The sequence below is a fragment of the Sapajus apella genome, unplaced genomic scaffold (assembly GCF_009761245.1).
Source record: "Sapajus apella isolate SASKATOON/1434 unplaced genomic scaffold, GSC_monkey_1.0 scaffold11, whole genome shotgun sequence".
NCBI lineage: Eukaryota > Metazoa > Chordata > Mammalia > Primates > Cebidae > Sapajus > Sapajus apella.
In genome coordinates, this window is record NW_022436951.1 from 4,420,952 (window position 1) to 4,445,343 (window position 24,392).

The 24,392-nt window shown below is 44.7% G+C and overlaps 1 protein-coding gene across 3 annotated transcripts in view; it reads right to left on the reverse strand.

Annotated features, from left to right (window-relative positions):
- The window catches only part of EGFLAM (EGF like, fibronectin type III and laminin G domains), a 227,006-nt gene that overhangs the window by 32,270 nt on the left and 170,344 nt on the right, over positions 1 to 24,392 (reverse strand). For all 3 annotated transcript variants that reach the window (XM_032278918.1, XM_032278919.1, XM_032278917.1), the window contains 6 exons: positions 23,732 to 23,832; positions 20,239 to 20,383; positions 14,801 to 14,990; positions 9,096 to 9,221; positions 6,914 to 7,157; positions 2,309 to 2,420 (listed from right to left, as the gene is read on the reverse strand). In XM_032278918.1, the coding sequence (XP_032134809.1) occupies positions 2,309 to 2,420; positions 6,914 to 7,157; positions 9,096 to 9,221; positions 14,801 to 14,990; positions 20,239 to 20,383; positions 23,732 to 23,832 (918 nt within the window). The remainder of the gene's footprint in view (positions 1 to 2,308; positions 2,421 to 6,913; positions 7,158 to 9,095; positions 9,222 to 14,800; positions 14,991 to 20,238; positions 20,384 to 23,731; positions 23,833 to 24,392) is intronic.

A 24,392-nucleotide genomic window follows, 5' to 3' on the forward strand; every position in this document is an offset into this window, starting at 1 on the left:
CTCCATGCATCTTGCATAGTCGGATTCAACCCCAGGCTTTTGGTATTTCTCAGTGCTGCCAGCTGAGCAGTCTGGCGGTCAGGTTGAGCGGCGCATGGGCTCTTAGCTGCTTGGGTCCTGGGTTAGCCCCTCAAAGTGTTCTCTAACCCCTGCCCTCACCTGTCTCTGAGCTCTAAGACCATCCCCCTGTCAACCACACTTCGACCATGATAGGGACAGCTGGGGAGCAGAATTCCTTGTGGAAAAGACTTGATTAAGGTTTAGCACATGGAGATCAGGCATTGGCCTTCCCACCCTGGCTCACAGAGGACTCAGCAGAAAGTCCCTCTGATGCACACACCAAAGCCACGCCTTCCTGTGGGTTCCTTTTGCTTTTCTTTTGTGTTAAAACTCCAGTTAGCTCCATTCACCCACATGCTGCCAGAGGTCAAAAAGCCAAAAGGGAGGGCGCAGGCTCCACCATATTGGTTTCATGCTCTTTTGCTGATGTGCAGTGATAGAAACTCTGGGCTGTCTCCTAGATCCTAATAGTAAATACTGTGTCCTGAAGAGTTAACTTATTTATAATCATGGACCTTGCCCCTACTGTTTATAAACATTCCCATCCTCAGCTTTTGTTCCTGTTTACAGATGTTTGCAACTAAGATCTAGAGAGATACAATTGAGTTTATATAATTAAGCCAACAGACAGCCAGGACTAAAGTTGGCTGCTAGAATGTTCTGGATTGTACCAGAAGTGACTCTGGTTCCCCCTTTAAAATCAATTTTCCTTCATCCCTTCCTTTCTTTCCTTCCTCCCTTTAAAATCAATCCCCTCCCTTCCTTCCTTCCCTCCCTCCCTCAATCCTTCCCTCCCTCCCTCCCTCCTTCCTTCCTTCCTTCCTTCCTTCCTTTTTTTTCCTTCCCCTCCTCTCCTTCCCGCCTTCCCTCCCTCCCTCCCCAGATATATATGGAGCATTTTCTAGGTGTGAAGTGTGCCCACCTCTTGACACAGAACCCAATTTTGGATTCCCCTCATTCCCAAGGAGGTCCTCCTACCACTGCAGCCCGTCAGGCTGGCTTCTGGACATATCTGTCCCTCTTTCTTCTCCCTCCAATCAAGTAACTCTTTCCCCACCAAAAGTCTCGTCTTCCTCCTTTTCTTTTTTCTACTAATATATTTGCTTATTAGTATACCTAAATTTGTCAATGTCCTCTTTAAATCTTCCTTTGCACAGAATGAAAACTGGTGGGAACTAAGATATTGGCCAATCTAAATTCCCCTCTATTTTTAAGGAACTGTAAATTGTGTGTGTGTGTTTGCAGAATCCTAGCAGGTTAGAGTTTAAAGCAAATCTCCCTGACTTTCTCTTAAAAATGTTATCTTTCTTTGGATATGACCTTGGAATTAAAATCATGGAGGGAAGTTATAAACTTGAGTAGAAATTCTCCCCTTGAGTCCATAACTGTACACTATTAACCACGGCTACTACTTCCACCACCACTACTGCTGCTACGTAAAGCTGTTTATTGCTGACCTGGCATCAGGTACTGTTGTATTTTACATGGACAATTCTTTTAATTCTCACAGCAATTCTGTGAAGTAGGCACTATTATCATCACCATTATCCCCATTGATATGAGCGCTCCTGCTGACAAGTGGAAGGGCTGCAGCTGTCACGCCCACGGAGGACCGCAGGAGAGAAGCAAACAGACCCCACCAAAGCCAGACCTGCTCTGCAGTGAGGGGCTTGGTGTCCAGATGCCACACCTTGACTTGGCTGGAAGCAGTTTGTAAAGCTGAGCAAACCTCCAGGCTGGTTTATGAGGATAATGCTGAGACGAGAAAAACAACCTTGGTGGTAGGTCAAGTAACCAGTATGAGCTCACCCCACTGGTAAGTAATGGAGCCAGGTTCTTAGCCCCAGGAGTCTGGTCTCACAACCTGTTCTTGTCAGGCCTCCCCCACGCACCATGGGACCCACCCCGGGGTCCATGTTCTTACCTACTACCTGGTACAGCTGATAAGAACAAAGGTGGAGGTGGGAGGTGAAGAGGTAAAAGGCAATTTTGTAAGTGCTGAACGTATTGGGTTTCAACTCATTTAATCCTCACAACAACTCTATGAGGCCCATACTATTATTATCCCCATTTATAATTAACCAATAGAAAAGTTAAGTAATTTGCCCTGTGGGAAGCTGGGATTTTGACAGAGGCACTGAAGTCCATGTACTTAACCACAACACTGTGCTGCTTTTCTACCAGGACAGGCAGTAAACAGTAATCTGGTTTACACTGACCAACAAGAGAAAAGCCGTGCTATTCTTACCTCTGCCATCCCCTCCACTACCTTCTGTTTATCCACCTGTAAAATTCCATTTTTTGCTGTGCGAGATACACGAAGCTCGTGCCAGTTGCCTAGGGTGAGGGGATCTTCACTCCTGTGGAAGGAAGATGTGATATTAATTTTATGTATCGAATTGACTAGGATAAGGAATGCCCAGATAGCTGGTAGAACATTATCTCTGGGTGTGGTTTCTGGAAGAGATGAGCACCTGAATCAGTAGACTTAGTAAAGATCTGCCCTCACCACCTGGGCAGGCATCATGCAATGTGCAGAGGCTCTGAACTCAACAAAAAGGAAGAGGAAGGAGGGTGTGCTCTCCCTTCTTGAGCTGGTACATCCACCTTCTCCTGCCTTGAACATCAGTGCTCCTGGTTCTTTGGTCTTCAGACTGGGACAAAGACTTATATCATCAGCTTCCTGGTACTGGGCCTGTAACTTGGACTGGAACTGACATCGTGGGCTCTCTGGTTCTCAGGTCTTTGGGCTTGGACTGGAAATACACCACTAAATTTCCCGGGCTGCCAGCTTGCAGACGGCAGGGCACGGGACTTCTCAGCCTCCACAATCATGCAAGCCAATGCCTCATGATAAATCTCTCTACATATCTATTACAGCCTATTGGTTCTGTTTCCCCGGAGAACACTGACTAACATAGAAGGAAACTGAGCATGGGTTAGCACATTATGGATAATTTTTATCAATCTAGCCATGGAAAACCAGTGCTAACCGTAGGCACCCCAATCCACTCAGTAAAAAGAAAACACTAATTCCTGCTTAGTAACAACAGCCAGATTAGCTACCATTTATTGGACCCCTTCATACAGTAGGAGCATTGCATTTATTGTTTTATTTATTCCTCACAATGAGCCTGAAATGGGGTTCAGCGAGTTTGGTTTTCTAGATGAGAGGTGGCATGAAGGTAAAACATGGTCATAATTGTGCACAAGCTTGGAAGAAGAGAAAAATTCTATGAGCTATGGTGTAAAAAACAAATTATTTGGTGTACCAATGTCTGTAACATACTTTGAAATTCATGAAAAATAAGAAGGACCTTTCTGCTGTAGGCCTGAGTGGCTGCTATTGAAATGGGCAAGTTTGTGAAACCTGGGAAAGAGGTAGTGGTCCTCTCCAGGTGCTGCTCTGGACACAAAGCTGTCACTGTGAAGAGCATTGATGATGGCACCTCAGATCACCCCTACAGCCACCAGATAGCCCCTTGGACAAAACTGTTATCAATAAAGACGTCTTAAACGCAAGGCCTGATGGGAGGCCCAGGTCAAGTACGAAGAGAGGAATTGATGGGCAAGAACAAGTGGTTCTTTGAGAAGCTGCAGTTTTAAATGCTTTGTTTTGGTCATTAAAATTTTTTTTAAAAAAGGACCAGGCACGGTGCCTCTCTTTAATCTCAGCACTTTGGGAGGCCGAGGTGGGTGGATCATGAGGTCAGGAGATGGAGATTGTCCTGGCTAACATGGTGAAACCTTGTCTTTACTAAAAATAAAAAAAATTAGCTGGGTGTGGTGGCACATGCCTGGAGTCCCAGCTACTCAGGAGGCTGAGGCAGGAGAATCGCTTGAGCCTGGGAGGCAGAGATTGCAGTGAGTCAAGATAAGATTGAGCCACTGCACTCTAACCTGGGTGACAGAGAGAGACTCCATCTCAAAAAAAAAAAAAAAAAAAAAAGGATGGATGGACAGATATAACAATGGCTAGATATGTGATGAAGCAAATACAGCAAAATGTTAATTACAGATTACAGGTGCTCGGTATCAGGATGTTTACTGTACAATTCTTCCAATTTTTCTATATGTTTGACATTTTTAATAAACAATTGGGCAGGAAACAGATTTCATATTTTCTGATATTGTAAAAATGATTAAAATGACATTAAAAGTTCAATTATTCATTCAAAGTGGAAGTGCTTAAAGTTTAATGACATTTATGCAAGTCTTTTTTTTTTTTTTTTTTTTTTTGGTAGGGAGGTTTGCTTTTGTTACCCAGGGTGGGGTGCAATGGCGCGATCTCGGCTCACCACAACCTCCGCCTCCTGGGTTCAGGCAATTCTCCTGCCTCAGCCTCCTGAGTAGCTGGGATTACAGGCACGCACCACCATGCCCAGCTAATTTTTTGTATTTTTAGTAGAGACGGGGTTTCACTGTGTTGACCAGGATGGTCTCGATCTCTTGACCTCGTGATCCACCCGCCTCGGCCTCCCAAAGTGCTGGGATTACAGGCTTGAGCCACCGCGCCCGGCCTCATTTATGCAAGTCTTACTCATTACATTTTATAGTGAGGTGTGCAGAAAGAGTCTCATTATTGCATTTGTGTTTCCAGCAATGTCTAGTTCCTGGCCCTTGCTGAACTTCCCAATTATTTTGTGGTCCTGGATCTTCTTTAGAAAACCATGAGGAATACCAATGGGCACAATTATTGAAAGGTCACCACCCCCTCACTTGATTTTTTTTTGCTTTGGCAAATGCTTTTGTGATTTGTTCTTAGCAATTAGAATTTAATCACCTTGGCTAAATCAATATGCAATAAAGAAACAAGCAGCCCTTTTTAAGTGGTCTATCTCCATAACTGAGCCGTTTCATGTTTTTTGTGCTGCAGAGGTCACTTGCTGTCGATGCGTCATCTTCCTCAACACCCTTTTATCGATCAGGGCCATCAAGAACTCATTCCAATTGTCTTGATTTTTTAATCAAGTTCATAATGAATTTGCCCATTGTATCCTTTTTCTAAAGTTAAAATGATTTGGCCAATTCCACAACTTCCTGTAGTTGGGGCTTTCACTGCATTTTCTTAATTAAGCAAGAAGTCTTTGAAATGGTTTCCAAAATAAACAGCTTCCAAAGGGGCATCTGAAATACCAGGATTAATCATTGTTGTCAGGTTACACTCAGGACAGGATGGGAAAAGGGGAAAGACGGTGATTTGTCCCTTAGAAACTCTTGCCTCATTTCCATCACCTAATTCTTAAAACTTCTTTTTCCATTGCCTTTCCTGACAGACAGTGAAATAATATTTATTAAAAAAATTAAAAACACCTTGTGTTTTTAATAGGCACAGAGTTATGAAAGAGAAAAATGCTTGACTTCTAAGTGTTCCATGTGCTTGTGACCCGACAGCTGGAGCTGACACTGCAGACAGGCAGTGTGGAGGGGGCAGCCTGTCCAGGAGAGGGGCTGACGAGCCCCGACCCTCTCCTGGATCTTTCTGGTCATTCCTGATCCAGAAAGAAAACCATTTAAAAGTGCAAGGTGATATTCAAGGTGTCTTCCTTGAATACAGTTCTAAGTGAACTGCTTAGACTATTTTGCATAATCATATGTAAATTGAATCAATTAAATCCCCACCAAAGTTGTCTTGAAATATAGGATGTTTTTGTATAACCAGAGGTACAACAATATTTGTCCATTCCTCTAGGGGAGAAGGTGTCACCAATGTGTAGGAATTCAGCCACAAGGACAAAAATAAACCGTCCTTTCTGAGAAGCATTGAAACCTAATGCAATGAGCATTTTCCATCAGCCAGGAAAAATGATCAGCAGTTAAGGGAAATGCATGGCTGTTACATCTCACCCACATACTCTTTTTAAACATGACAGTCTAGCAATATGAATAGTGATTGAACACAGTTAGCAATATTCTTTGAAACAACAACAGACTAACTGATATCCTGTTACAGGGCAGCATGGAGCAAACATCTTTTTGAGTTTCAAAAGAGAAGCATTAGACAAATGTATGCGCAAGGAGTATGTCCACATTTGATGAGTGGTCCGTCCGGTTTGGAGGTTAAAGCTACCACAGAAGGAGCACAGTAAAAAGATGGAGACATAAACAAATAAAAGTATCTGCATCTACCAACTACAGGCTCCAAGGAACAACTGACCTGCTAAGTAATTTAATAGTACAAACTAGATAACGGTAGAAAAGTTTTGACTACTCAGACCATTCTGCAAATACCAGCAAGTACCGCGAAGCACCCATTTCCTGCAGTGCTACGGAAACCACCCATCACACTTCTTTCTTGAGCGTATCAGTTAGGGAGTGGGTCTTTGCATTGCTGATGATTAACTGTCAGTTTCCATTAAAAAAATAGTTCAAGAGGAAAGTGAAAATTTAGAGTGAGGTTATCAAGGACATTTTTGTTCATAAATATTTGTTAATACTTTTTTACTAGTTGACATATATTTGCTGGGTGCCCATCACGTGATGCTCTGTGTAAGATGCTGATTAGTTACAGTTCATCAAGTTTCTGTGGCCAGCATGGCGTAAGCTTAGCTGGAAATGGAGGCAGTTTACTTCCAACTGAGGCAAGTCCATTTTCCCTAGTTTGAAGTATAGAATTGCTACTTGTTGGGTAGTTATTTGAGAAAACGCAGCTGTGTGGGCAGGAGAGCACTCTCTATAGGAAGCCTGTCACCTGCATGAAGCAGGACAAATCAGGACACGTTTCAGAGGATAAGAATGTAGAGAAGACAGGATGAGTGTAAGCTGTTGAATTGCAATTTGTTTTTATTTTGTTGTGAAGGAGTTACTCTTTGCCTTTTTAAGGGAAAGGGTCCCAGAAGGTTTCAGCCCTCACCTCAGAATACCCGTCCCAGAGCCACAGTCAAAGCGGAACTCCACGTGGCCCTCTGCCATGTTGATGGATAGGAAGTCTTTGCTGTCTGTGTCATAGCTGTATAGGAGGACACCGTTTCCTGAATCTGGCCGAAATGTGATCTCAAACTCCATGAAGGAAAGGTAATGCTGGGGCTCCAGTGGCCAGGGCGTTGCAGCGTAGGATCTCAGAGACTCTCTGAATTGCGGAATGGTCAAGGTGAAAGCTGAAGAAACAAACATGATGTTAGAAATCCCGCTGTGGCAGAAACTGACCAGATGTACACCCATAGCTGTGTTCTTTTCTTCCTGGATCAGACCTAAACTACAATTCCCAGCAGCCCTACAATAGCTTGGTGGTGTGACTGAATTCCGGCCAGTAGAACATGTGTGAAAGAATCACACAGTCTGGCCCCTGAAACTTCCCCCCATCCTCCATGTTCTTTCTCTCCTCTCACATGCTGGCTGGATGCAGCTATCAGTGGAGGACTCCAAGGCCCCAGAACAGCCATTAGATGGCAGAAACCTGCGTCCCTGTATAACTATGTGGAGCAGAACCCCTCTCTTACCACCACCTCTGCAGTGATTTTGTAATGTGAGCAAGAACCAGCTTTGATTATGTAAGGCTACTGAAGTATGAGATGGTATGTAACAGCATTGGCTTACCCTGACTCATACACCCTCTTCTAGGTGACACGTGGTTTGAGATTACAAAAGTTTTCCCCAGTGTGGTATCTTAGGTCTAAATCTGAATTAGGGAAGAATTTGACTAGTTTTGTAATCTTAGCCTCAGTTTTACTTTCTTTTTATTTTAATTTTAGAATTCTGGAAAACTGATTTTCCAAAATCATTTTTGGAACCCTCCATGATTTTCCGAAATCTTTGAAATTTTCTGTTATCATTTGCGTGTGTGTGTGTGTGCACATGTGTACTTGTGTGTATGTGTTTCTATGTGTATATATATACATATGTGTGTACATGTATATATATGTATATACAGAATATGTATATAGTTACATATTCTGTGTATATACAGTATTAAAGTGTGAAATAATTTAGCATAACAGTACAAAAAAAGGGTGCTTTTGTCGCATCACATTGTTAATGTTTCTGTATCTGTGTCTACCTTCCCTATATATATATATATATATATATTTTTTTTTTTTTTTTGAGATGGAGTCTCTCTCTGTTGCCCAGGCTGGAGTGCAGTGGTGAGATCTCAGCTCACTGCAACCTCTGCCTCCCAGGTTCGAGCAGTTCTCCTGCCTCAGCCTTTTGGTCAGTTGGGATTACAGCTGCGCACTACCACGCCCAGCCATTTTTTGCATTTTTAGTAGAGAAGGGGTTTCACCATGTTGGCCTCAGCCTCCTAAGGTGCTGGGATTACAGGCGTGAGCCACCACACCCGGCCCCAGCTTCCCAATTGTTTATCAGAAACTGACAAATACTCTGAAGGGCATAAGCATGAGTTTTAAATATTTTGAATTCAGTCTGATACAAACCATACCAATACAGGTTCTTTAAAAGTCATTCAAGGGCCAAGAGGAGCCCATTCATTCTTGGCATCTTGAAATAAACATATGTTTGGCTGAGGGACAAAAGATGCCCCGTAGTAAGAAGTTTTGAAAGGCTCAACACCCAGATGAGTGAGTTCTCTTTGCCAAACAAATTTTTGTACTCAGAGATGCTCCAACCTGGTTAAAAACCAGTTTTCCCCATCTCTCCCAACAAAACAATGCAGATCCCACAAAAATGTATGGGGCTTTATTAGCTTTGCTAAAAGTATACTGATGAGGCCGGGCATGGTGGCTCACACCTATAATCCCAGCACTTTGGGAGGCCGAGGCGAGCAGATCACTTGAGGTCAGGAGTTAGAGACCAGCCTGGCCAACACGATGAAACCCCGTCTCTACTAAAACTACAAAAATTAGCTGGGCATGGTGGCGCATGCCTGTAGTCCCAGCTACCCAAGAGGCTGAGGCAGAAGAGAATCACTTGAACCTGAGGGGTGGAAGTTGCAGTGAGCCGAGATGTGTCACTGCACTCTGGCCTGGGCAACAAAAAGGGAGCCTTTGTTTCAAAAAAAAAAAGTACATTGATGATAAAGTACATCTACAGGAATTAACATGCAGACAGAAACTGCCATCAACTTGCTTCTTTCTTACCGTCTTCACAGTGTCGACCTTTAAACCCAAGGGGACAGAGGCAAATGTAGGAGTCGGCTTTGATTGCTGTGCAGGTGCCACCATTGATGCACGAGGCCTCATCACAGATTCCACTGCTGCATTCCCCTAAATGCAGAATGAGAATTACAAAGCCAATCTGGCATGTGTGCCAGTCCAACACAGTGGTGCTGACTCCACCAGCAGCTCATGGTTCTGAATAAATACAGTTCAGTTCTTACTCCTGTTGATTTGCAGCCCTGCACAACTGCAAACGGGCTTTCAGGGTAAGTGGAACCTGCTCTTCACTTTAATTTGATTTTGGTTTGTCCTGTATGAAGAGCCACAGGGACTTTAAAACACATGATGGACACAATAAATCAAATACTACATTTCTGGGCAATTTTATGACCACTAACTGAGATGACTGAGCTGTTTCTGCTTTAATTCATCTCTCTGTTGCTTCCACAAGAGCATATTTCAATCTCTCCAATGTCAACAGGGTGTTTATGTTAAAAGCATTCTAAATTGCATGACCCCAATTAGCTTAAGTGCTGCTGCCTTGGTTCAAAGTTGAGACAAACAAGGTAAGCATGGAAGGAGTTACCCAGCCACATCTAAGCTGATTAACTCACCTGGATTGTGGACTCCTCTGTCTGGGGTAGGGAGCCGGGAGGGAGGGCCCCATAATACGCTGGCACAAGGGTTTCAGAACCCCTATTTCTACTTCCAAAGTTACACTCTTATGAGGGACAGAAAGGTGGGCTGCAGGAATGAGGGCTGAAAGGCTCAACATCTGATGAGTCAGTTCTCTTCACCAAACAGATCAGAGAGCTACAGAAAGGGTATCCTTTGTCATTTTCAAGCGTAGGTCATCAGAGGAAAACAAACAGACTTTTCATGGGCTGTTTTTCTTCTGCTTGTGTTTTTTCTTTGTGTGTAAGAAATCAGTTAGACAGATGGACCACCATCTGGCCCAGAACCACATGAGGGAGTACAAAACACTTTTTCTGGGGGTGGAGGTAGAAGGGTGTTCCTCTGGAAGTGAAGCGTCCAGCTGTGCTCTCTCTGTCTTCAAGGCTGCCCTCTGCATGAGCTGGTAGCCCACCCTGTGACAGCAGGAGCCCTCCTTTGCCTGAGTGTGTCACCTCGGCAAGGTGAGTCTCTCACCCTTCCCTCCTTGAATTGGTCCAGCCTTTTCATAAAGACTCACTGGGAGGAGGGGTAAGGACCAGGCACCCAGGGTAGACCCAGGAGAGGAGACTGTCTTCATGGGTTGCTAACAGAATTTAATTAAAGCCCTTGCAGATGGCTTGCCACCCCAGCTGGGGTGGGCTAGTCTCTGTGAATTCCAGCTGGTGGCTACTGGCTGTTCATGCAGACATGACCAGTGGTCTCCAGCCACAGCCCTAAGAATGTCACCCCCAACATTCACAGTCTCTACAGAGATGCTGGCTGACTTTGATCTTAAGGAGCCAAATTCTTAAAGGTCCCTGAGCCCCATCAATATCTGTGGGTTGTGATTCCTTCACAGAGCTTGGCTGGATCCACAGGAAGAAGCAGGGTCCTTGTGTTATTTTAGATGTACAGGGATGAATCACTTTACAAATCTTCTGCATTTTAACTATTTTTAAGAGGTGGGGGTGGGGTAGGGGAGGTCATGAAAGCCAGACGGAGGTGTTGACTTGGTGAAAGCAGTGTAGCTGAATAGGTTCGTTTCAGGAGGAAAACTCTCAACTCAGAGTGATGGGAAGGAGAGGTGGGTGTGGCAAGGTCATGTACACACGGACCTCATCATCAATATGTAAAGTCGCTTTCACCAGCGCCTACCATAGACCAGCTGTGGTGTAGGTTTCTGCTAGATAATAAAGTGAGAGGTAGAAGAGAAATAAGACTCCTAAGGAGGGGAAAGAATGTGGAACATCATTGGGTGGAGTTCCTTAAAGAGACCATGAACAAGAAGAAGCTTCCCAGTCCCCAGCCCCCAACCCATAACCAAGGCCCACCTATTTATCCCCTAGTGATCTGTCAGATCTGTCTCGGTTTCCACCACCACCACCACCACCTAGATCAAACCGTCATTTGTCATGAGACCTACTGCACTAAACCTCAGCTGGTCTACATGTATCCCTGAAAGCCCCTTCCAATTAGCTGTCAGAGGATCTTCTCAAACTACAAACTAGATCATGGCACCCATCTCCCTGCTCCTATTTCCCTGGAACAAGCCCTTCCCTCTGCCTGGAATGTCCTTCCCTCTCTTCTCCACCTTTTTACTCCTACTCTTGCTTCATATTAACTTCCTCTTCTGAGAAACTCGTTCCCCGCCCTCCAGGCCCTAAAACCTCCCTATTTAATATCATTGCACTGTCACTTCTCCTTCATAACACTTACCCCAGGTGTAACTTCACCTTCACTGTGTCATTATTATATTAATTTGGTCTCTCCTCATGGCAGCCGTATGAGGGCTGAGGTGGATCCTGTCTTGTTCATTACTTGATCTTCAGCACCCAGCATTGTGACAAGCACTAAGCAGGTGCTCAGTGAAATATTTATTGAGTGAAATGAGGAAAAGAGCTGGTCAGCCATGGTGAGACCCATGGTTACCACAGACCTCTTGAATCTCAAATACCTTGGGAAGTGGCTCTGTGACTGCTCCAGCAGAATGGGGTTATCCAAGACAGGATTGGCATACATAAGTGGCAGAAATATAGGTTTGAGAAACTGAATGAAAATAATCAAGAGCTGGACCAGAGAATGCAAACTTTTCTGAGATTGCTGACTGACTATTCTAGAATGTGACTTTCAGAGAGCACAGGAGCTGGGAACAGTCTAATGAAAGACAGGAGATGAAGTGGAAAGAACTGAGTAATGAAAGGGCCCTTTGGGGAATGAAGATGAGTTTAGTGGGAAGGCAGAGAAAAAGTCACAGTTGAAGATGGCAATGCCAAGTTAGAGGTATCGGATGGGGAACCATGACCTCCCTGGTGAGGCAGCATTTGACTTATAAAAACTGGAATTTCAGGAGGACAGCAAGCATGGAAGCTGAGGAAGGATAACCAGTCCCACCCTTATACCCCAGAGGAAACAAAACGGGAGGAACTGTAAATCACCAACATGGCTGACACGTGCCGTTAATAATCACAGTCATCTATATAGTAATCCAGTGGCTGTATCCAGGGAGCTGGAGCCCTCAGGGTAGGTCCTTTTGGTGCCACCTGCTGGAGAAGTTGGTATTGCACTGTGTGGGAATTAGCAAAGCTGGCAGAAATCAGTTCTTGCCCACTCTGCAACCTCTGAATGACCTGTTAGAGGCTGTCATGCCATCTCAGGACTGCCGGCTTATTCAGGGAGTGTTTTCCTGAAGAAACAGATTATAGCTAATTTGATGGGTAGGGGTAGGATATTAATAATAATATTAAAAACAAGAAACATTTATGAAATGTTTGCAATGGGCAAGGCCCTATTCCAAGTGCTTTTTATGCACAACTCATTTAAACAAAATAAACTTATAAGGTTGATACTATTTCTAGATGGGGAGACGGAGTTGCAAAAATTTGTCAAATCCAGGGAATCTGCCTTCAGAGTCCAGGCTCTTAAACAAGGCATGTGACTCCTGATGGGACTGCTGATTCTGAATCATCACAGAGAGAAGAGGGATTTTTGGAGACACTGTCCTACCGTAGTGACAGCTTCAATAATTGTTTCAGTCATTGCTGCTTATTGTTTACTTTGACCAAGTAATCAATGGATGATAAAGTTTTCTTGTTAAGTAAACTTCATCTTTTGTGGTTATAACAATGGCATCACTTATAGGAGTGAACAAGGTGGAGGGAAACAATTTGGTAGCTGTAGTTGATTTTGTTAAGAGGGTTGGCCCTGGTGCCAGCATGGCTAAGGTCACATTGGGCTCTACCGCTTATTAGCTGTGTGGCCTTGGGTGAGTTACTTAACTGTTCTGTACCATTGGGTTGTTTTTTTTTTTTTTTTTTTTTTTTTTGAGATGGAGTCTTACTCTGTCGCCCAAGCTGGAGTACAGTGGCACGGTCTCAGCTCACTGCAACCTTTACCTCCCAGGTTCAAGTGATTCTCTTGCCTCAGCTTCCTGGGTGGCTGGGATTACAGAGGCATGCCACCATATCTGGCTAATTTTGTATTTTTAGTAGAGACAGAATTTCACCATGTTGGCCAGGCTGGCCTCCAACTCCTGATCTCAGGTGATCCACCTGCCTCAGCCTTCCAAAATGCTGGGATTACTGATGTGAGCCACTACACCTGGCCGCATTGGTTCTTATCTGTAAACTAAGACTAATGTCAGCACCCACTTCATAACCTTGGAAAGATCAAAGTAATTTAGAATGGTGCCTACTTAAAGTAGGTGCTCAACTAATATTAGCTACAAGAAAAAAACAAAACAAAAAACTGTTCTGGGAGTCACGAGAATCGAATCCTACCTCTGATTGAGGAATGGAGAGAGGGATGAATTGATATGTGGTCAAGAAAATGCAGCAAAATGTTAACGGTGGATTTTAGAAAGTGAGACTGTGGTGTTCACTGTGCATTCTTTCAAAATAGCCTCTTAGAGATGGAGGGAAAAGAGACTCAAGGAAAAGACTTGCATTTCTTGCCAAGGACAAAGTCATGAGGATGTGGTGCTTAATGTAGTGAATGAAAAGGATGAATATCAGAGAGACACCAACTCAGAGTCCTGAAATCACAGGGACCCTGTTACGGACTGAACTGTCTTTTCCCCAAAATTCACAGTTGAAGACCTAGCTCCCTGTATTTGGAGATAATATCTTTAAGGAGGTATTTAAGGTTAATTGAGGTCATTAAGAGTGGGGACCTAATCCAGTCTGATTGTTGTCGTTAGAGGAGGATATTCGGACACACAGAGAGATACTAGGGGTGTGCATACATTGGGGGAAAAACCTGCAAGCACACAGCAAGAAGGTGGCCGTCTGCAGGCCAAGGAGAGAGGCCTCCCCAGAAACCAACTTGGCCGGCACCTTGATCTAGGACTTCCAGTCTCCCAAACTGTGGGAAAATTAATTTCTGACGTTTAACTTGCCCAGTCTGTGGTATTTTGTTATGGCAGCCCTACTAGACAGTCCCTGAATTAACCAACCTTGGAATTATCTACCTGCTGCCTTCAGTGATAGAATTAATGTCCTTATTGCTTTTAAAAATAAGCCTAGTTTCTTATTGTATGAAATGGGCATGATAATAATTTCTACCTCTTAGAGTTAGCATGAGGTTAAATGAGAGAGCGTTTGAGAAGATGTTTGGCACAGTGATCATGAATTAGGATTTAACCACTTCTTTTAGGAACAGAGAGTCTATGAAAGCTCTTCTTACATTACTGTGTTGGCTCTTCCACTGGTCTGGGTGAGGTAAGGTAAAAGGGCTAGATCGCTTGTTGCTTTGTTCAATAAGACCATGCTATATTTAATGAGGCCCAAGATGCTAGCAGGACACAACCAGGGTTTGTGTTATACTGTTACCATATCTTGGTGTTCAGACTCAGGGTCACATGTCCACAGAGCACCAACCTCACACCTGGGGCCCACCTCCCCCATGAAGTTCTGCAGGTACCAGCTTCCCAGGGTAGCACCTAATGTTGCTGCTCCCTCCTTGGCCCAAGCCTGAAAGGCAGTCTCATAAGACATAAGTCCCGTAAGAGTACCCCAACTCACTGGGCAGCCACTTACCCACATCAGCCCCACTGAGTGCTTTTCCCAGGGGCCAGGGCCTCATGTCGATTCTCCTCCCATTAACAACAAGCAACTGCACACAGCCTTGAAAGCCTCGATTTGTTCCTGTTGCTCTGACCAACCAGTAAGCACTGGGAGCCCCACCAAGGTAGAGAGGTGTCCGGAAGGTAATTTTACTGTACTGGCCCTTTAAGAAAGATGAACAGTCCTGAACACTCTCACTAAACCAAATCACAAGCCAAAACACAACAGATTTTTATGAAGGACGTGGTTAAGACATCTGTAACAGCCCCAGCATTTTCTTCCATGTGTATTTTTCAAGACCTTGGCTTACTGGAAAATTAAACCCATGATTACCGTAGGGAACTCATTGAGGTTCGCAGAGGGCTGTGCTTTCAGAAGGCAGGATTTTGGAATGCCGAGAAGGGAAGCGAAGGGAGGTCAGAGCCACGCCTGACCCACCAGGCAGGGGACCATGCTAGGCGTCCAACAAAAACGTTCTCTTTCCAGTCCTGACACCAGTTGACTGTGTACTTTGGAAGGTTTCTTAGGGCTATTCTGTGCCTCCAAAGGTGATGATATTAATTTTGTATACAGTGGGCTAACAATTACCCTTTCACTGTTCTAGTCACCTTTATACTATATCCTGAGATAAACATTGTGGGGGGGAAATTACCAAACAGATTATGATCCAAAGCGTTTTGAAATTTGCTTATGAATATGACTCTTTTTTTAAAGTGTTGTTACAGCGAGGTAGGGAAACTTCTTACCTTAGACCAAACCACAATCTGGATTACAGGCTTTAAGGTTATAAAATACAGAGCTGAAGATTAGGTGGGGCAAAATTAAGTCACCCTTGGTCTTTTTTTATGATCAAAATTATCTCATTCATTTCCATTACAGGACAAGGAAGGGTGTCAGGGAAAGGCATGCTGCCAGAACTTATAAAATGTTCAGAGTGTAAGACTCTGAAACCTAATCTTTATCCTTTAAACTTCTGTTACCAGCAAGTAGAAATCTAATCATTGTTTTATCTTTTCTGATGAAGAGATAAGAATCATTTGTAAATAGTAGACTGAATATGAGCTAGGCAGAGGGTTTTCAGGGTCAGTTACAGTCCGCCAGCCACTGAGCATGCTGCTTTTATTAGATGAGTTAAATGTCCTCTTGGCTTCTTTCACCAAGATTCTCAGAATTCACTTCTTTGGATCCCATCCTGGCCCTTCCAGTCTTGTTCCCTGATTTAGGACCACAGCGGGAGTCCTGACAGCTCCATCCTTTTCTAGAGCATAAAGTGCCTTGTAGGCGTGGGTGGCTACTTTGCTGTGCTCTTCGCAAGATCCCGGGGAATAGTCTTCAAACCTGGCTTTTATATTTCAAAGGAGGGTTGCCTTCTGATCCCTGGAGCCTGCTTTGCCTGCCTGTACAGAGAAATGGAAGTGCCCTGGAATTCACATTCTCTCAGGACCGCCCTTAAGAGTTTGGGATGAGTCTGAGGTATAATTTATACTCCAGAGCTCCTCTGCTGAATCAGGCAGAAGCCATACTCTGAAAAACGTAGCCTGAGATCTCACTCCTGCTGATATCCTCTTCTTCCCTGTCCACCTCCTCTCTCTTAGCCACTTCTCATGGGAGCACTTTCTTAATACATCACTGGCACAGGACTCCACATCTAAGGTCTGTTGCTGGGGAATCCCACTTAAGGCAGAATCACTATCTCTCAAAACAGCTTATTAAACATCCACATCTGTGGTCCTACTTTACAACTTACTTAGCAAGTCTCACTAGTATGGAGGCAATCTTTGGCCTGAGTATCCATAAAGCTACATGTTTCTTGCAATTAATTCTTAAAAAAAAAGATGGTGATATGGCTTGGCTGTGTTTCTACCCAAATAACATCTTGAATTGTAGCTCCCATAATCCCCACATGTTGTGGGAGGGACTCAGTGGGAGGTAACTGAATCCTGGGGGTGGTTACCCCCATGTTGTTCTCGTGATAGTGAGTTCTCATAAGATCGGATAGTTTTTCCCCACTTTGCTCAGCACTTCTCCTTGCTGCTGCCATGTGAAGAAGGGTGCGTTTGCTTGCCTTCCACCATGACTGTAAGTTTCCTGAGGACTTCCCAGTCATGCAGAACCATAAGTCAATTAAACCTCTTTTCTTTATAAATTACTCAGTCTCAGGTATTTCTTCATAGCAGTGTGAGAACGGCCTAATACAGATGGGGTCTGCCCGTGTTACCCAGGCTGAAGTGCAGGGCTATTCATAGGCTCAATCATGGCTCAATGCAGCCTTGAACTCCTGGGCTCAAGCAATCCTCCTACCTCAGCCTCCCAAGTAGTTGGAACTACAGGTACGTGCTACCACACCCCCACCTTTTGTTTTTTCCTGGAGACAGGGTCTCACTCTGTTGCTCGGGCTGGAGGGCTGGAGTGCAGTGGCACCATCTCAGTTCACTGCAGCCCTGACCTCCTGGGCTCAAGTGATCCTTGCTCTTCAGCCTCCCAAGTAGCTGGACTATAGGCATATGCCACCACACCTGGCTAAGTTTTCTGGTTTTGGTAGAGATGAGGTTTCACCATGTTGCCTATGCTAGTCTCAAACTCCTGAGCTCCAGTGATCCTCCTACCTCAGCCTCCCAAAGTGTGGGAATTACAGGCATGAGACACTGTGCCTGGCAATTAAATTAATTCTTTTTTTTTTTTTTTTTTTGAGATGGAGTCTTCCTCTGTTGCTCAGGCTGGAGTGCAGTGGCACCATCTCAGCTGACTGCAACCTTCACTTCCCAGGTTCAGGTGATTCTCCTGCCTCTGCCTCCTGAGTAGCTGGGATTACAGATGCCCACCACCCACACCCAGATAATGTTTTTATATTTTTATTGGAGATGGGGTTTCACATGTTGGCTAGGCTGGTCGTGAACTCCTGACCTCAAGTGATCCACCTGCCTCGGTTTCCCAAAGTACTAGGATTAGAGGCATGAGCCACCGAGCCTGGGTCAATTAATTCTTATATTCATTAAAATCATAGAATCTTGAGATGAACAAAAAATATAATAACTTTTATAATTCAAGCTCTCACTGGCTGTTGGATTCCTGGTACACCCCTAACAAGAAGTTTAGATAAGTTATCCTTTGAACACCCCGCAAGGATACCCCTCTCTCCTGAGATAGTCTGTTGCACTTCTGTCCCTTTGCATGATTAGGTGAAGCTAAAATCGGCCTCCTGAGGCCCATCCCATTCATTCAGCTTCGGACTTGGGGGTCCATGGAGTAAATCTTTCTTTCCCAAGACTCTCCCGTTAACTCTGTAATGAAAAGCTGCCCTTCATGCCTTCATCTTCTCTTCTCCAAACTAAACACTGCTCCTTCATTCAGTCATTGAAGGGATTTCAAGTCATCTTCCCGCTTGGGTGACAACCCCCAGAACATGTTCTAGTGTGTCTGTGGCCTTCTTAAAGTGTGATCCAGACGTGAATGTAATCGTCTCAGAGGACTAGAGTCACCAGTGGAGTCACTAGAAGCTATCACATAGTCACCACAATAGAATAAGATCATCACCTCCCTTGTTTAGATGCTATGACCCTATTAACACAGCCTATAATCTCTTTAGCTTATTGTTCCCAAGTGACCTTGTTTGTTAATGGTTACGAAACTTCCCCACTTTAAACCATTAGACATTTTCACAGGCTCCTATTGTAGCTTCCCATTTTGCATTTGTGTTAGTATTTTGGACCCAAGCTAGAAGTTTCTCTATTCTATAAAAGTTAGCCAACTAACTTTTATCATGTTAGGCCTATAGTTCTGGCACTGATGTGGTTCATTGTCCCTGTCTTTTTCTTACTGAGCCACCCGAACATAAACAATCTCCCTGGATTCACATTTACTAAATTTTAATCTTATTCCTTTGGAACCAGTGGGATCAAAATTAATGAGATATTTTCTTCTATTTTTTGGAAGGCAGGGTATCAGCAAGGCATAGCCCTTTATATTATATCAGGGTCCCCAATCCCTGGGCCATGTACGCATACTAGTCTGTGGCCTGTTAGGAGCTGGGCTGCACAGCAGGAGGTGAGTGGAGGCGGGGTGAGCGAGCACTGCCGCCTAGCTCCGCCTCCTGTCAGATCAGCCCTGCCACCAGATTTTCATAGGAGCACAAACCCTATTGTGAACTGCACAGGCGAGGGATCTAGGTTACACGCTCCTTCTGAGACTCTAACCATGCCTGATGATCGGAGATGGAACAGTTTCATCCTGAAACCATGCCCCAACCCCAGTCCAGGGAAAAATTGTCTTCCATAAAACTGGTGCCTGGTGCCAAAAAGGTTGGGGACCACTGCCTTATATAACGTGTCTTGCTGGCAAAGAGTAGAGAGGAGCTCAGGCAGGAAGGAAGATACAGGCATATACACAAAGGTTCTCTTGCTACATGTTTCCTCAGAGAATACAGACACCTGCCTGATTATAATTACAGGCTCAGTTCCTTGGCAGGCTGCTAATCCAAAGTGTTTATTCTGAACACAGTCCTAAAATTGCCCAGACCATAACAAATATGTGAATACTAGGCGATTTGCTGAGTAGCCCGACAGTCTAATTTTTTTTTTGTTACCATTTCCTTCAATTATGCCCCCCCAACAAGGGTAGACGAACAGCTTATTCCTGCATTTTGAACCAAGTGAACCTTTCAAGGCTATCTTCTAAAGCCACAGGATTGCAACACCCCTGCCCTGAGAGCAAGCTTTGGGTTTGACACTAATAATGGGCTCTAGGTTGGGTGTGGTGGCTCATTCCTGTAATTTCACCACTTTGGGAACCCCAGGTGGGAGAATCACTTGTGTCCAGGAGTTCAAGGCCAGACTGGCAACAGAGTGAAACTCTGTCTCTACAAAAAACAAAAGAAATTAACCAGGCGTGGTGGCACATGCCTATTGTTCCAGCTACTTGGGAGGCTGAGGTGGGATGGTTTGAGCCAGGGAGTTAGAGGCTGCAGTGAGCCATGACCATGCCACTGCACTCCAGCCTGGGGGACAGACTGAGACCCTGCCTCAAAGTAATAATAGTAACAATGGGTTCTACTCTTCCAATATGAGCCTTCTTCTACCACTGGCTTTGATGTACTCAGGGAAAGAGAATTTGTCCTTGGGCACAGGCCTGCAGCATGTACCTGTGCACCAACAGCAATGATGCTTGCAAGTTTAATTCCTCTCTTCAGTAGATGTGGGGTGGATGTGTGCCCTGAAAGCTTACCTGGAGTGCAAGAGCACACAGGAGCACATCAAAGGTCTCTTGCGTGGGTTCATCATGAGAAATGGACCTCACCAAGCCCAATCAGAACTTGAATCATGCAGACTCTGCCACAGCTCCCTGCAGTGAGGCCCCCTCAGGAGGCTTCTGGTGGGCGGTAAGTGGGGTGGGCAGGGCATGGGGCTCACACTCACCTGGGACTGACCTGTCACCGGGGTGCCATTGTTTAGCTGCAGCAGCCCATTCTGTCCATCTCTGTAAAGCATAACTGTGTGCCAGCCCCCCAGTTTGATTTTGGTCTCACTTACAATGGTGGCAACCCCAGTTCCACAATTAAACCTGTTTGGGGAGAAAGGGAAAAGAAGATTCTTTGATTAACCAGCTCATTATGCTTTCAGACTCCATGGACATCACTTCCAGGACAACAGCTCCTTTCAGAGTCAATCTGTTCAGAGTTATGTTTATGAATATCAAGCGCTGTTGAAATCAATACAAAGAAGTAGGAGGCACCTCTTCCTGGGGACAATCTCCGTCTGGTAATCCTTCATCTGCCCATAGGACCTTTCAATGTAGGGCCTTTGTAAACCTGATTTTTTTCTGGAGCTTAGAAAATGATGTGCATATAGGTACTGTGCTTGCTACCTGTGTGATGGGATCTGTACCCCAAGCCTCAGCATCATGTGGTATTCCCATGTAGCAAACCTGCACATGTATCCCCTGTATTTAAAATACAAGTTGACATTAGGCTGGGCATGGTGGTTTACGTCTGTAATCCCAGCACTTTGGGAGGCCAAGGCAGGCAGATCACCTGAGGTCAGGAGTTCGAGACCAGCCTGGCCAACATGGTGAAATCCAGTCTCTACTAAAAATACAAAAATTAGCTTGGTGGTGGGTGCCTGTAGTCCCAGCTACTCCAAAGGCTGAGGCAGCAGAATCGTTTGAACCCAGTAGGCAGAGGCTGCAGTGAGCTGAGATCGCACTACTACCTGGGTGACAGAGTGAAACTCTGCCTCAAAAATAAATAAATAAAAATAAAAAATAAAAGTTGAAATTTTAAAAAGCTTGGCACGGTGGCTAGTGTCTGGAATCCCAGCACTTGGGAGGCCAAGGCAGGTGGATCATGGTCAGGAGATCGAGACCAACCTAGCCAACATGGTGAAATCCCGTCTCTACTAAAAATACAAAAATTAGCTGGGCGTGGTGGCGTGTGCCAGTCCAGCTACTCAGAAGGCTGGGGCAGGAGAATCACTTGAACTCGGGAGGCAGAGGTTGCAGTGAGCTGAGATCATGCCACTGTACTCCAGCCTGAGTGACAGACTGAGACTCCATCTCAAAAAAAAAAAAAAAAAGGAAAGAAAGAAAATGGGATGCAGATTAGCTATTACCTTTCATTAATTTTATTTATTTATTTATTTATTTATTCATTTATTTATTTGAGACAGAGTCTCTGTTGCCCAGGCTAAAGTGCAGTGGGTGGTGCACTCTTGGCTCACTTCAACCTCTGCCTCCTGGGTTCACGTGATTTTCCTGCCTTAGCCTCTCAAGTAGCTGGGATTACAGGCATGCGCCACCACGCTTGGTTAACTTTTGTATTTTTAGTAGAGATGGAATTTCACCATGTTGGCCAGGCTGGTCTCGAAATCCTAACCTCAAGTAATCTGCCTGCATTGGCCTCCCAAATTGCTGGGATTACAGGCATGAGCCACCGTGCCAAGCTTTTTAAAATTTCAACTTTTATTTTCTTTTAACCAGAAGTAGATGATTACTTCTGCTCAGAAAAAAATTTAGCCTTCTCTGTTTCTGAAAAGGACAGGATCCATAAGAAAAGTAAAGGAAAGATCATAAGAAAGTAAAAAAGAAAAGAAAATGATGGGCAACTAAGGGTCTCCTTGTTTTCAGTGATTGCCAAATGTTTAAAGTGAATTCAAGGTACAGTGAATTAGAATGTGAGTCACTCTGCTTCCAGGGATTTCTCTGAGGACTTTCCTTGACTCTCAAATAACAGGCTCAGTGATACTAATAAAACATAAAAGTCCAGGTCTTCACACTCATTTTGGCAAGCTGGCCAGCCCTGCCATCTGTGCTTAGCTGTACCCAATACAGGTGAGCTCCATAGGAGGCTCAGGGGCGAGGTGAGATGGAGGAGGAGCGTCCTGAGATGGCTGCATTATTCTTGTTTTCTTCCCAACCTCCCTATGGCCCAGGAGTGCTCACAGTCACTATGCCTAACAGGTGGAATCTTGGACCTTTCTGCTCAACTTCCAAATAGCCACCAGGCCACTTCCACCTGGATCCTGAGACTGCCTGTGGGGAAGGAGTCATGGCCGGCATTTTCCTTACAAGGATTTTCATTAACTGCAGCTACTCTCAGGCCCTCCTTTTGTCTCAAGATCATCAGTGAAGTGAGATGCAGTTAAGAGGCATTGTGGGACAGGCTTACCCAGAGGATAACAAATTCACTCAGTAGGAGTTGCATAGTTGGAGGGCTGCTACCAGCTAACAACTGCCAGTGCTACTGAGAGTCTATCTGATCCTCAAAGTGCTGGAACCCCACAAGCTGAAAACCACTGCCCAAGATCCTGGTGGCTAACACCAAACTTCCATGAATCACGTCATTTAGCAAAGCACGGAGACCCATCTTCTAGCCTAAGTGGGATGCTCAGAAGCCTTCTTCAACTTAATCAAAAACACATTTTATGCTGAAAGTAATTTAAGAAGACAATAATGGTTGAAGCTTATTGAGTACTTGCCCTGGGTCAGCACTTTTACGAATTAACTCCTGTAACCCTCACAATAGCCCCATGAGGACATGCAGGCTTGGAGAGGTTGTGTCATATGCCAGAGGTCAGGGAGCAGGGAGTTGGTGCCATAAGGATGTCAACCAGTGCACCACAGAGAAGGACAAGGCTGGTGCCCATTGGTTGTTCACAAAGAGGTGCAGTGCACATCTCCATGAGAATCTTTAAAAATCCTCAACCCTCCACAAAACTCTGCCCCACAGAAAACCGCACATAAGCTGAAGGTGGCTTCCAGAGTGTGTTGGGGAGAAACAATGAGGGCAGTGGAGGCCAAAGAGCTCCCCAGCACAGCACAGAGGAGGAGAGGGTGGGGAACCCATGGGAGGTTACAGTCTCCTCTTGGTCCACACCTGTTGGTCATATTTATTAAAAGGAGATGAGAAGACTCCAGCTTTCTTCCCATCACATCCACTAGAGCTCCAGAGAAAAGGGACTGTATTTCTTTGGCTCACTCTCCATCCTCGGGATCGATAGCAGTGCCAGGTACACTGTAGATGCTCAAGAAACATTCAGCAGCACCTACAGCACCAGGTACATTCAACAGCACCTCCAGAGCCATGTACATTCAACAGCATCTCCAGAGCCAGGTACATTCAGCACCACCTCCAGAGCCAGGCACATTCAACAGCACCTCCAGAGCTAGGTACACTGTAGGTACTACTGAGTGAATGAATGATTACAAGGTTCCAAAACTCAAGTTTTATAGGTTATTCTGCAATCCCAATACCCTAGTATTTGGTAAACTGGTTCATGCTCGTTTTATACAAACCGTTCTTTTATCTACCATAATCTATCCTGTATATATTATTTTCATACTATAAAAATGCAAATACAATGTAAGATAACATAACAACAACAAAAAAAGTGTGAGGCTTTTGGCAGGAATTACCTGAACTGGAGGGAGCGTCGGATGATAGTCAGGGACATGAAATCCCCTCTCCCGTGTTCGTTTTCCCCACAGTAGAGCAGTAAGCCATCCTCTGCCTCTGCCTGTGATTATACAGACAAAAGCCACAAGAACAGTAAGCGCCTTCCCTTCCATAAAGCGCCATCTGGAAAAGCTCACAAATGTGAAACTTGAGCATTTTCTCCACCATGATCCTATCTACAAAGGGTCACGCACGTGGGCTCCAATTCACTCCCAGATACCTGGTCCCAGTTCATTTTCAGTAAACAAATGGCAGTGATATAAACTGTGTGTGGCATGCAGTGAGGCGAGAGGAAGCTGACCCCATCTTTGACCCACTCTTTCCTTGTCTTTGTGGACACACCTGCAGAGCCTCAGAAAACCAAATGTACAAAGGCCACGGGCACAGTAAGGATGTTGCTGGTGCACATCCAATTCTATTCTCACCAAAGAGCATTCCATGTTTCACTTTGTTCTCTTTATTTCCCTCCCTCTTGGGAGGCATGCAAATTCGCTTCTTCTCTCAGGAGAACAGGATGATAAGAACAGCTCAGCTGAAAGCTGTGCTGGTGGTCTTGGACTAAGGTCATTTCTTGAACGCTCAACACTGTGGCCAGGACTTCAAATGGGACCTCTTTACAGA